Raw genomic sequence first — 13866 nt, 5'->3', positions numbered from 1 at the left:
GGGCTCTGCACTGAGGCAAGGAAAGGGGGTAGGAACATGTGTGGTGAGAGCAGAAGAGAGAAGAGGTAGCTTCTTTATAGAATATCATAGATTTCTTATAGTGATTGTTCTTATATTGTCCAAATGTCCCCTAATGTAGAGAAGCTCACCTTGGAATTGACAAAGGAAATTGTATAGGGCAAGTGGCAATAGGGGACCTAAATTATACTTAGCATAATTTGCCCAGAATTATTTCCCTGGACTTTAACAATCTTTTTAGCAGTAGTGGAAAAATGAGAATGTAAAAAGAGAAAATTTGGCCAAACCTTTGAGCGAATTTTGAATAATCCCAGGATACTTCTTCAGCAGCAATGTAATAATATTTTCTGTTTCCATTGTTGCTGCGGAGGTACCATGCTGCAATGTTGTCAGGATTTCTGGAGGAGTTAATGTCTGTCCTAGTATCAGTTTGGTAAGGGTCATCATAGGCCACGTAATCAATTTCAGCAGTGTATTCTTCACTGCTCTCTTCCTTCTGCCTTGGAATAATCTCAATATAATCTCCACCATTTGCACTGAGGCCTACTACAATGGGTGGATTAAGTTCTCTTGGCATAAAATTGCTCTTTAGGATAGGAGATGGTGGGAGAGATGGCACCTGACCTAGGTCTGGATAAGAGAAAGTCTGACCAAATTCTGGAAGAAGCACTGACTGACTAGATTCAGGGGTGTAGGATGTCTCAGGAAGTGATGTCTCTAGATCAGGAAGAAGGGCCGTTTGACTAATGTCTGGAGAGAGAGTTGCCTGGTTGAGGTCTGGGGAAGGGAGCATCTGATCGAGGTCTGGAGAAAGAGTCATCTGGCTGATGTCTGATGAGAGAGTCTCCTGGCTGAGATCTGAGGAAAGGGTTGTCTGGCTGAGGTCTGGAGAAAAGACTGTCTGGTCAGGGTCTAGAGAAAAGGGTGTGTGGGTGAGGTCTGGGGAAAGGGTTGTCTGGCTGAGGTCTGGAGAAAAGACTGTCTGGTCAGGGTCTAGAGAAAAGGGTGTGTGGGTGAGGTCTGGGGAAAGGGTTGTCTGGCTGAGGTCTGGAGAAAAGGTTGTCTGGTCAAGATCTAGAGAAAAGGTTGTCTGGTCAACATCTAGAGAAAAGGTTGTCTGGTCAAGGTCTAGAGAAAAGGTTGTCTGGCTGAGGTCTGGAGAAAAGATTGTCTGGTCAAGGTCTAGAGAGAAGGATGTGTGGGTGAGGTCTGGAGAAAGGGTTGTCTGGCTGAGGTCTGGAGAAAAGGTTGTCTGGTCAAGATCTAGAGAAAAGGTTGTCTGGTCAAGGTCTAGAGAAAAGGTTGTCTGGCTGAGGTCTGGAGAAATTGTTGTCTGGCTGAGGTCTGGAGAAAAGGTTGTCTGGCCAAGGTCTGGGGAAAGTGTTGTCTGGTCAAGGTCAGGAGAAGAAGTTGTCTGGCTGAGGTCTGGAGAAAAGGTTGTCTGGCCAAGGTCTGGGGAAAGTGTTGTCTGGTCAAGGTCTGGAGAAGTTGTCTGGCCAAGGTCTGGGGAAAGGGTTGTCTGGTCAAGGTCTAGAGAAAAAGTTGTTTGGTCGAGGTCTGGAGAAAAGGTTGTCTGGCTGAGGTCTGGAGAAAATGTTGTCTGGTCAAGGTCTGGAATAAAGGTTGTCTGGTCAAGGTCTGGAGGAAATGTTGTCTGGCTGAGGTCTGGAGAAAGGGTTGTATGGTCGAGATCAGGGGAAAGGTTTGGTTGACTGAGATCTGCAGAAATGGTTGCCTGCCAGGCTTCACGTTCCAAGGAAGGGAACATTTGACCAATGTCGGTAGGGAATGGCTTATTTCTTAGGTCATAGTCAAGCATCTGGCCACGCTCTGGAGGGGATGTGTGGCTAGAGTCTGTAGTGGAGTGCATTTGACCAGAGTCTTGAATAGGGAATGTTTGATAGTATTCTTCTGGGGGTATTGTCTGATAAAGATCTAAAGGGGAGCTTGTCTGACTGGTGTCATTTGAGGGATTATGATTATGGTAAGGAAGTGAGTCTAATAGGCTAAGATTCACAGAGGGGAATGTTTGATTGAGGTCTGTGAGAAAAGATGTTTCATTGGATTTATGGAGTAACAATGAATGATCAAGTCTCCTATCTGAAAATGTGGTATTGGCCTTTCCTCTTAGAGGGTGGAAGCCCCTTGGAGATAGAGGAATATGGTGTGCAAGCTTCTCTTCTTTTTTCTTTTTTCGTGTTTTAATTAAAAAATGGATTTTCTTCAATCCACTGTTTTCTTCGTCCTGTTTTACTTGTAGAGATTTATTTCTAATTCCAGAAAGTTTTGGGTGGCCACTCTTCTTTCTGTGCTTGTTTATGAGAGGGATGTTTTCTCCCCAAGTCCTTGAGGCATTCTGGGGGCTGTCCAGCAGCTTATCAACAGCCATGTCTTCATCAGCCTCTGGGACTATTTCATAATTACCTTTCTCAGACACCAAATGCCATTTCCCATTCAAAATCTTGGATGGATTCTTTTGTTTTAAGAGTAATAGATCATTGGGAAGGTCTTCCCAGGGTCCCATTCTGGAAGGAGAAGAGTTGCCTTGGCTTAAACGTCTCCCAGTTTTATGTGCTGAAAATCCCACTTGGGAGAACCTACGCTTTGCTGTGTGCTCTCTTCCTTTCTTGGATTCCTTATGCTTAGTATGTTCTTGACTCCTGAATCCTTCTGCGTCAAGTGGAAGTAGGCTTATCCCTCTGATATCTGACTGTAGAGGATCCTCCATAGAGTCTTCAGAATAAGGGCTGGAATGCTCTGCTGTTGAACGGTTGAGAGCTGAGTTCTTGTCTAAGCCAATGTGTCCCAGAGGGGGACGAGCTATGGTGGCTGTTGGCTGAGGAAGAGTTTTTTGAGGCTTTGCAAAGTTATAGACAATAAGCCTGTGAATGTTACTTAGGGAAGAGGAATTTGAACTAACAGCTGTATCGGTACTAGGAGGAATGAATTCAGAATTGTTCTCCAGAGCTAGGGCAGTAAGATTAAACTCATCTTCCTTCTGATTCAGTGATGAATTTCTGAATGACCTAATTCCTAACCATGAAGCCAGGTTGTTCTGGTAATCATAGTCAGCATCATCATCTTCACCCCTGTTTTCTGAAGAATCACGCATTTTCCGTGTAGTCATGACTGTAGATGCTGGAAGTTCATATATAATCTCATATGAGTCTTCATAATCATCCCGGATACACTTAACATCCCTGAATCTCAGCCTTAGGTTTTTGTTTCTTGGATTGGAATTCATTGTAGTTAACATCCAAGTACCTATAGAAGAGAGACAGAGAAAACAGAGAGCTCTAAGCCCAGAAAAAGATGTAAAGACTCTAGGATCCATTGTGGCAGATAATTTTCAACGAACTTCAGCCAGGGATAACAAGTGTGGTCTGTGGGTCACTGATGATCTGGGAACAGTTAATCATCTCCTATAGTGACATAAGGAGAGAAATTGGGTGTAAGGTGTTTAGAAAACTGCTTAGCAATCTGACATTGCTGTGCATCCAAGCATGTGATCAGTGCACTTATCTCACATAACAGAATATAGATTGAAAGTATTGATCAATGGAGATTAGGAGAAAACTCTTATCACAGATAGTTTAAGAGTCACTGCTTTAGAATATATTTAAAAAGGGATGAATTAAGTATAAAGTGGGCTTTGAATATCATAAACATCTTGTTGGCTGCACATCTTGTTTGAAAACTGAAGTGAGGGGGAGGATGATGTAAGAAACATCTAGATATTTCTAAGCAGTAAATGATTCAGGTGGGCCCAGGGCAATTTTGAATCTCTTTGTAATGGTATTATTTTCTGGCATACAGATTTCCTGGGGCATCTTCAATCGTTACCACTTGTTGAGTGTCTGCTGAGTGCTAGGCACTTGGTATATATGACAATTAATGGCCAAAGCAACCCTGTAAAGTGTGATTGTGTTTTTGAGATGAATACAAGGAAGCTCAGTGAGGTTGAATAACATGTCCAAGGTTACAGAGATACTGAGTGCCAGAGCACATAGGAGGAACTCCAAAGCCCATGTGCTTTCCATGCTTTCTGCTGCATCTCTGAGGCCAGCCTCCAAGGTACTGTATCTGATGATCACTAAATAACCCACAGTGTCATGGCTAGCTTTAAAAACTGAAAAGGCCGTTTTGATAAAAGAAATGCTCTTTTGTGGCTGAATGTTCATGCTTCCTCCTCAAAGTCATACCTTATCTTTTTGATGTTGTGTCTTTCCTTCTCACTTAGCCCAGAGAAGGATAAATGGAACCCACATTAAAGGACTAGACCCATTTAAGTAATTAATTCCCCAAACAGAAATCATGAGAAGTATTGAAAGGAAAGCCTGTAAGGGATCAGAAAGATAAACTCAGGAACTGTGGATAGTTTGGGAAGCTGCAGCAGACCTTTAAGGATCAGAGGTTCCTCTCCAAGTGTCCAGGCTCTTACCAACATTATCCATTGTGACTGTCACAGATTCCCCACGCATGGGGAAGAGTGTCAAGGTGTCCTCGTGTCTCTTTCCATAGATGAATGAGTGCCCAGTGAAGTGAATGGTCAAAATGTCATCCTGGGTCCCTACACTGCAGAAGTGCCACTGGACAGTGTCGTCAAAGCAGAATCCGAGTGTGGGTATACTCTCAGGCACGTAGCCATTGATCGCTGAAAGAGTAAAATCTGTTAACATGCAAGCCTCTGCCGACAAAGGGGCATGTGGCTAAATTATACCTAAGATTAATGTCCCAATATTAATTTGGTTGTGTCAAAGCAGTGATTATGATACTTACAATATTATCTAGAATAATTCTACCTGGAAGAAAAGCATAATATAAGAAATTCATCTTGACACATTATCTGGTGAATAAGAAGTAATGTCCCTAAAAGGCATGCATATTTAGCACATTTGGCAATTTTTATTGCTCCCTCTTATCATTGAAATAGTCTATAGTTTTTATTCAAGTATCGAGTTCACACATTTTCACTATCTTTCAAAGGGACACAGCTTTCGGCAGTATATTTATTTACTTAGGTTCTAGGCATGGTAATAAAATCACAGGTTTGATTTCTTTTTTTTTTAAAGATTTTATTTATTTATTTGAGAGAGAGAGAATGAGAGACAGAGAGCATGAGAGGGAAGAGGGTCAGAGGGAGAAGCAGACCCCCCTGCTGAGCAGGGAGCCTGATGTGGGACCCGATTCTGGGACTCCAGGATCATGACCTGAGCCGAAGGCAGCCGCCCAACCAACTGAGCCACCCAGGCACCCACAGGTTTGATTTCTATGAGGACAGGGCCCACCTATGCCTGCGTTCCCACTCTAGCCCTGATACTAGTATGATGCCTGGCACTAGTGAGCACTTAAATGACAATATGTTTTTAGTTTGTATTTCATTCAGGAGGCTCTTCTAAATGGTCTATAACTGTACCGTCTAATACAGTGGCCACTAAATACAAGTGGCTGTTGAGCACTTGAAATGTGGATAATCTGGATTGAGATGTGCTGTTAAGTGCAAAAGACACACCAGATTTCAGAGACCTAGTACAAAATAAAGAAAGCAAATCTCATCAATTTTTATACTGGTTATATGTTGAAATGATAATATTTGGGATATATTTCTCTTTAATTTTTCATATGGCTACTAGAAAATTTTAAATTATATATGTGGCTCATACATAATTTCTAATGGATAGCACTAGCCCAAACCTATGACAGATTCACTGCCAAAAATGAAATTATGCAAAGAAAGCTGAGTAACTCCCGGTTTGGAATTATTTTCAGGGCACCTGCCAGTTCTGAGAATTCCAATAATTCATCTGAAACTATGTGAATAGACCATGGAGAAGTCATCCTCATGTCCAAGATTACCTATCAGAGAAGGTGATCATAATGGCTCTTGACTCTGAGGAATAGTGGTGGGGACCCTGACCACCATGGCAAAGTTTGCTTCTAACTGGCTTACTGAAATTTCTCTTAGACTTCTCATAGCAGTGGCTTTAGGTGCTGAAATTGAAAACCACAGCAAATGCCTGAACTTTGGCTCAGGGAATTCCTTCTATTCTGAACAAGATTCTCACTGTTCACTTCAAACCTCTTCATGATTGGCTTTTTATGATTCTTGGCTCCCCATCTGCCTTTTGCCTTCGTTTGATTTGACCTTCCACCTTTGGATTACTTACCTTGTTTCTGCCCTGGCTATAAAGACTGTTCACCTTGCACCCAGTCTAAAATCCCATATACCACTGACCAAGGCCTGTAGCCCCTTTCCTTACCACTCCCACCCCTCAGCCTGTTCCTCCAGAGTGGAGGTGCCCAAAGCATGCGCATATACGTACATGCACATTTGGAGCACGAGACCAAGAAGGAGAACAAGCTTTTGGCCTCTTGCTGTAAAAAGGTTGCTATAGTATCCCCCAGTAACTTCATCACCAAATCCCGGGATTGCAAGTGAGGGTAAGAGGTGAGTGGATTCTAATCCATGTCTCTGCCTTTATGCACAGTCATACTTTAAGCACGGGAGTGAAAAACTGATGGACAAAAACAGTAGTTTGACTTACTGCTCATGATGTTTGATTCATAAAACTTGGGGTCATCACGTTTCACCTTCTCAGGATTTTCACAGAACTTTTTGATATTGTCCTCAATGTACCAGCTCTTGTTCTCATCAAACACAGCAAACACAGCCTGCTGCTCGATGTCTGCTGCCCTCTGGAGGGTAAAAGTGCGGTGTTCAGTGATTAACGTTCCAGTTGATTACCCACAACACTGAGTTCTTCTCAGAAACCAGAGACACAGTCTAGGGGCCACTGCAGCCACAAATTCGGGCATTTATGAGAGCCCATTTTGTACAAAGCCCTTGTTAGAGCCAAAGGTAAGATGCAAAGACAAACAAAGCAGATCAGAAAATTTAGAGACTAAAACATCCTAATAGAAAAATTCCATCTTCTCATGGCAGCTGTAATTGTGTAGTTGTGTTATTTCTGTAAGTAGACACCTTTCAACCTGAATGATTGACTAGACATGCTCCAAATAGTTGCAAAGGATAAAACAGAAGGTTGCAATAGGAAAGCTTTCTACTTCTCCCTTCCTGTTTCCTTTCATAGCTCAATAAATTAAGGTCTTTCAAATATCCATTTCTGATTTTTCTAGGCATATATTTATTTTGTATGCTTTAGGATGAACTTCTTTGATTATAGCTTAGCCTGATTGGGAATTTTAAGTTAATAATATGAGCCTATTATTCTCCAATGAAGATCTGTCTCTTTGTTCACTCTTTTCTCTATAATTTAGTCTCACTAGAGATGGACAATTGTCTGGGTCCAACTTCACCAGATTCTATGTCTCCAAATTATTATCTCTTATATCTCCCTGGTGCAGGTCTCTAAAAATAAAGGACTGGTAGAGAGTTTTACACTTTTACCAGGTAGTATCTTGCTGAGCCCCAAAACAACCCTGTAAAAATTTTTTAGGAGGGTATTACCCATTTGATAAAAGGCAGAAATTAAAAGAGGCTAAGTGGCTTGCTGATGACATAGCAGAAGACCTGGAACTTCAAACTAAAACAAAATATGGTGTCACACTATAGAACGGCCTTCCAGAGTAAGAATCTAGATGAAAATAGACAAGGGAAAAAAAAAACCCACAAAGGAATAAATGTTATCACATTTTCTCTAAAGAAGATAACATAATATTTTCTGTTCTCTAGAAGGAGAGACCCCATTATTTAGCAAGGAGACCTAATCTGTTCCAGCCTGAAGCAGTTCCTGGAATTTCTAAAAGTTTAGTTTGTGGACAGAATACCTGTATGCCTCGCTTATCCAGGGATCTGCTCTTACAAATTAGAAGTAGCCCGATCAACCCAGAGGCAATGTCCCTTGTGACATCCACATTACTATAGTATGGTCTTGTTAAGCACTGTGCATCATGTTCTGTGGGTTCATCAGACTCTAGGATGTTCCACTTATAAGTATAGGTTTCCCCTGGTTGAACTGCTCTGATCATGGTGTTATTGCCTGAAAGAAAACAGAGTCAAAATTGTTTCATTTTCAAAATTATTACATTAAACAAACAGTGAGTTCTCATTAGAACCAATTAATATTAGGAAAGGAATATTTTTCTATCAAGCTCCACTTAATAGAACCTTGGATTACATGTCGCCATTAGAGATTGCTCCACTAGAGGCCGCTATGGCACCAACAAAGAACACCATATTTGGAAAGCACTGGGGTAAACAAAATCCCTAAGTGAGAAGGGTTTGGTTCTGACTTTTAGGATACCCTACTTGTAGACTACCTGACTGCGCAAGTTATATTACTGAGCAAAGAGGACACTAAGAAAATATGACAGCCTCTCAGAGGTGAATAGTTTCATTCAGCAGACTCTGATTCAAACCTGAAATGTAGGAAGAGTTGACTTCATCTTCATAAGGAGAGAAGGTCACTCCATGAGGGTAAATGCTGTAGATGCGGCTGGCCATATTTTTGAACACGATCTACAAAGTTAACTCAAATTCATTATTTCAGGACTTAAGTTCAATTGTGAGAATTAATATAGGATGTTAGCTTTGCAAATTCACTTGTTGGAGGGTGCGTGTGTGCGTGCACGCAAACTAGTTTTGTTTCTCTGAGCAGCAACCTCTCCCCATCACCTGGCAGAAACTTTTGAGACTGTTTCACTCACATGGTAAGGTGGAAAATGGAAAGAGAAGTCTGCCCTTAGAAGTGACATTTTCCTCACAATATATCACTCTTTCCACACCGATCCCGGTTCCCCTTCCCCTCTCCTCTCAGCTTGGACCACATCTGCCTTCAGATCTGTTCCTTCTCCTCTTTAGACCATGATCCCCTTCCCCAGCCTGGCAGATCTCCGAGGACACTGCCTTGGTGTCATCTTCTGAGGGGCACACAAATAGCCAGATCCTGAATTTCCAGTGAGGTATATTTACACTTGCTAAAAAGCACCTATAAGGGATGGGGGAAATCAGAAATGAGGGAAGGGAAAGAAGAACAGAGAAAGGCTGCTTTCTATCTTTTTGTTATTTTTAAATGAACAGAATTGTCCTTGTCTACAGATGTGTTAGTTCACCCCCACAAAGGGGTGAAGGGAGGAGCATTATTTACTCGGGAGTCCTAGTTAGGCTTCTTAATCTTCAAAAGAAAACCTTAACCTTATCTTCTGTTGGTTGATTGCCAAAGCATTTGGATCATCCTTAATCTGTAGATTACCCACATTCTAGAATCTTGCTGAAGTTTGCAACATTTACTTCTCCGCTGCCCAGTTCCTATCAGAAGCTCGATGACGTGATATATATTTAAGGAAAGCTGTCTAAAGAACACTCAGTGTTCTTGAATCATATCTAAATTTACCTCCATCAGAGACCAGTCATGGGAGAACTACATACCTAGAGCACAATGATGACTTGTTTATAGTCAATTGTATTTACTGTTATGTTCTCAGCTATAATGTCAAACATTACTTTACAAAGCTATGTGACTTATTCATTCATTCATTCATTCATTCAAGATCTATTTGTTTGAGAGAGAAAGTGCACGCGTGGTGCGGGAGGGGCAGGGGGAGAGAGAGAATCTCAAGCAAACTCCCTGCTGAGCGTGGAGCCCGATGTGGGCTCCATCTCAGTACCCTGAAATCATGACCTGAGCCAAAATCAAGAGTTGGACACTTAACTGACTGAGACACCCAGGCACCCCAGCAACTTATTTATTATACCAATTGTAGGGATTCTATCAAGGATTCCATCCACTGTATTATACAGCATCCTCTTTTTAAGGATCCATGGGATAAACTGGCCTCAGTATCAAGGGAAATTATGTTTTCTTTATGACTACTGTGAATCTCGCCCTGACATATTTTACTCGGATGCTAGAAAGCTTTGGACAAAATTGGTAGGCAATCTTATAGGAGCATAAGGCATGTGTTTCATTATACTTATCCATGGCTTTATTTTCTTTGTCCCATATTATCTTTCACCTCAATTACATTGGCTCCTTGTTTTATTCCTTTATAATTTAATAGATTGTCTCAGATGAGGTAGGCTATAAATCAGAGCAAATACTACATAAAAACTAAAGTTGCATTTGAATTAAAAACTACATGGACATATTTTTCTTTTTAATACAAACATATAACCAGTACTTATAAACTGTCTTTCCTATTTAATTTCTCCCATGGTACTATATTTCTGTTACTTACTTTGAGTGTATCTCTGACCTGGGCTCTGATAATAGGGCCCAAGATCCCATCTTCTTTGATATTCGTATTCTCCAAACGTTTGGTGAAAGACTCATCTTGGTACTGTTTGTAGACAACCTTCTTATAATGTTTTCCAATTTGGTTTGAGAAATTATCCAAATGCAGAGATCTGTATTTTCTTAAAGTGAAATGAATTTTTTAAAAAAATTAAACCGTTTGCTCAATAAAGACCCTGTAGGATGAGGAAATCCTTGTGCTTAGAAGTTCTGCTCTTGGATTAGTTAAAATGTTAGTTTTCTAAAAAAAAAAAAAAAAAAAAAAAATTCTTAATGTGGTTTGCAAAGTCCCAATATCTGCTCTCTAGTTGGAAAACTGGAAACCTTTGTCTCTTCCATCACTGATAAAGTTGTAGACATGGTTAGGAACAGCTACTTAGAACTTCCTGTCACTCTGGTCACTAGATTAGATCTTAGATATCTCTGGGAAAATGTCTATCCAAAAGAAAGGAGAGGACATACTGTGAGTTTTTTCTCAAGCCTTTGTTATCACTTAATTTATGGTAACTTTATTGACTTCCCAGGTGTTTCTCAATCTCTAAAAGTTATGTTCCCACACTAGGAAGCTTTGACTATCTTTATTAGTCATAGTTCTGTGCTGTTGGGCTTACCCTCCAACCATCTACCCAATCCTAGTGCCAACTAAAAAGCAACCCCCTCTACCCATCTTCTGTAGCTACCTCGATACGAGAGTTGGGGCAGCAGCAAGAACCACTTTTCCTCTTGGTCCTCTTTATTGCCTTAGTTTGCAAAAACAGAAGTTCCATGACAGAATTTACTCATTTTCTGCATTTATTTTGCACAATAAAAAGCACACACTATTGCCAGAATCCTGGAATCTTATCTCAGTTCCATCAGTTATTATTATATACTCTTGAGCAAGTTCCTTTTTAGCTCTTTTTCTCAAAATTTTTTGAATAGCAAATACATTCAAATGATTTTGATTACAATAGAGAGCTCTCACTCACACTTTTTTCCCCGTCAACCCCACCTCCCTGACCTTCCCTGCATTTTCTAAATATTTTCTACATATTCACTTGCATTAATTTCACATGTATAATTCCAGAGCATATTTATGCATAAGTATGCAAATATAACTTGAAAATATAAATATTCTTATACTCTCATTCTTTTAACAAAAGTCACCTTGACTTTTTTTTTGCATTTTCCCAGCTTTACTGAGGTGATTTTGACAAATAAAAATTGTATATATTTGAGAAGTACAACATGATGATTTATGTATGTATATATGTGATTACCACAATTAAGCTAATTAACACTTCCATCACCTCACCTAGTTACTATTTTCTTTTTTGTGGTGAGAACACTTAAGATCTACTGTCTTAACAAATTTCAAGTATAAAATATTAACTATAGTCACCACACTGCTTAATTAGGTCCACATATAAGTGAGATCATGCAGTATTTGTTGTTTTGTGTCTGGAATGAGTCTTAGCATGATGTCTTGCAGGTTCATCCACATTGTTTTATTTTATTTTTTTTTTAAGATTTTATTTATTTATTTATTTGAGAGAGAGAGAATGAGAGATAGCACAAGAGGGAAGAGGGTCAGAGGGAGAAACAGACTCCCCGCTGAGCAGGGAGCCCGATGTGGGACTCGATCCCGGGACTCCAGGATCATGACCTGAGCCGAAGGCAGTCGCTTAACCAACTGAGCCACCCAGGCGCCCTCATCCACATTGTTTTAAATGGCAGGCTTTCCTTCTTTCCTTCTTTTTTAAGGCTCAGTAATATTCCAGTGTGTGTGTGTGTGTGTGTGTGATATTCTTTATCCATTCATCCATCAACAGACACTCAGGTTGTTTCCATATCTTAGCTATTGTGAATAATGCTTCAATGGACATGGGAATGCAGATATCTCTTTAAGACATTGATATTGATATTTCCTTGATATTTCCTTTGGATATATATTCAGAAGTGGAATTGCTGGGTCATATGGTACTCCTATTTTTAATTTTTGGAGGAGCCTTCTTACTATTTTCCATAATGGCTGTACCAATTTATATTCTCGCCAACAGTGTACAGAGTTCCATTTTCTTCATACTCTCACCAACCCTGGTTACCTCTTTTTTGTAATAACCATCCTCACAGGTATGAGGTCATAATCTCATTGTGGATATGATTTGTATTTCCCTAATGACTAGTGATGTTGAACACCTTCTCATATATCTATTTGCCATTTATATATCTTCTTTGGAAAAATTTCAATTTAGGTCCTTTGCTCATTTTTCTAAGATTTATTTTATTATTTTTTAAAGATTTTATTTTTAAGTAATCTCTACACCCAACATGGGGTTTGAACTCACAACACCAAGATCAAGAGTCCCATGCTCCACTGACTGAGCCAGTCAGGCCCACCTTTCCCCATTTTTAAGTCAGGTGTTTTTTTTTTTTAATTTTTGCCATTGAGTTTTTTTGATATATTTTAGGTTTAAACACCTTATTAGAGATATGGTTTGCAAATATTTTCTCTCATTTCATAGATTGCTTTTTCGTTTTATTGTTTCTTTTGCTGTACAGAAATGTTTTAGTTTGATGTAGGCTCACTTGTTTATTTTTGTTTTTGTTGCCTGTGCTTTTTGTGTCATATCCCAAAAAATCACTGGGAAGACCCATGTCAAAGAGCTTTCTTCCTACCTTTTCTCCTAGAAGTTTTATGGTTTCAGGTCTTATATTTAAATATTTAATCTATTTTGAGTTAATTTTTGTGTATACTATGAGCTAATGGTCCAATTTCATTCTTTTGCATGTGGATATCCAGTTTTTCCAACATTAATTATTGAACAGACTATATTTTCCCCATTGTGTATTTTTAGTGCTCTTGTCAAAGATTAGTTGACTATATATGTATGTGTTTACTTCTGGGCTCTCTATCTGTCTTCATTGGTCTAAGTGTCTGTTTTTATGCCATTATTATACTGTTTGATTGCTATAACTTTGTAATATAGTTTGAAATAAAAAGTGTGATGCCTTCAGCTTTGCTCTTCTTGTTCCAGATTGTTTTGATTATTTTGAATCTTTTGTGGTTCCATATGAATTTTAGAATTGTTTTTTCTATTTTCATGAAAAATGCCACTGGAATTTTGATAGGGATTGTATTGAATCTGTAGATTGCTTTGATTAATATGAACAGTTGAACAAAATTAATTCTTCCAATCCATTAACAGAACATCTTTCTATTTGGTTGTCTCTTCTTCAGTTTCTTTCATCAATATCTTACAGTTTTTGGTGTATAGATCTTTCACCTCTTTGGTTAAATTTATTCCTTAAGCATTTTATTATTTTGATTTCTATTGAAATGGGATTGTTTTCTTCATTTCTGTTTTGGATAGATTGTTTTTAGTTTGATAAGTACAGCTAGGGGCACCTGGGTGGCTCGGTCAGTTAAGCACCTGACTTCAGCTCAGGTCATGATCTCAGAGTCCTGGGATCAAGCCCCACATCAGGCGCCCTGCTCAGCAGGGAGTCTGCTTCTCCCTCTCCCTCTGCCCCACCCCCTGCTCATGCTCTCTCTCTCACTTGCTCTAATAAATACAATATTAAAAAAAATAAGTGCAGCTAATTTTTATATGTT

General features: G+C 39.6%; 1 protein-coding gene across 4 annotated transcripts in view; it reads right to left on the bottom strand.

Annotated features, from left to right (window-relative positions):
- The window catches only part of F5 (coagulation factor V), a 77959-nt gene that overhangs the window by 28592 nt on the left and 35501 nt on the right, over window positions 1–13866 (bottom strand). For all 4 annotated transcript variants that reach the window (XR_003612282.2, XR_015766502.1, XM_028122996.2 and 1 more), the window contains exons 8-13: window positions 10216–10393; window positions 8398–8497; window positions 7807–8018; window positions 6564–6714; window positions 4460–4672; window positions 306–3282 (exon numbers count right to left, since the gene is read on the bottom strand). Coding sequence is in view for 2 of the 4 variants with exons in the window: in XM_028122996.2 (XP_027978797.2) it covers window positions 306–3282; window positions 4460–4672; window positions 6564–6714; window positions 7807–8018; window positions 8398–8497; window positions 10216–10393 (3831 nt within the window). In the remaining 2 variants the exon portion in view is untranslated. The remainder of the gene's footprint in view (window positions 1–305; window positions 3283–4459; window positions 4673–6563; window positions 6715–7806; window positions 8019–8397; window positions 8498–10215; window positions 10394–13866) is intronic.

The sequence above is a fragment of the Eumetopias jubatus genome, unplaced genomic scaffold, assembly GCF_037043125.1.
Source record: "Eumetopias jubatus isolate StellerSeaLion01/CBP00866 unplaced genomic scaffold, mEumJub1_p1.0 scaffold_12, whole genome shotgun sequence".
Classification (NCBI taxonomy): domain Eukaryota; kingdom Metazoa; phylum Chordata; class Mammalia; order Carnivora; family Otariidae; genus Eumetopias; species Eumetopias jubatus.
Note: the sequence above shows the minus strand (reverse complement) of the source record. Positions and strands in the feature narration are given on the sequence as shown.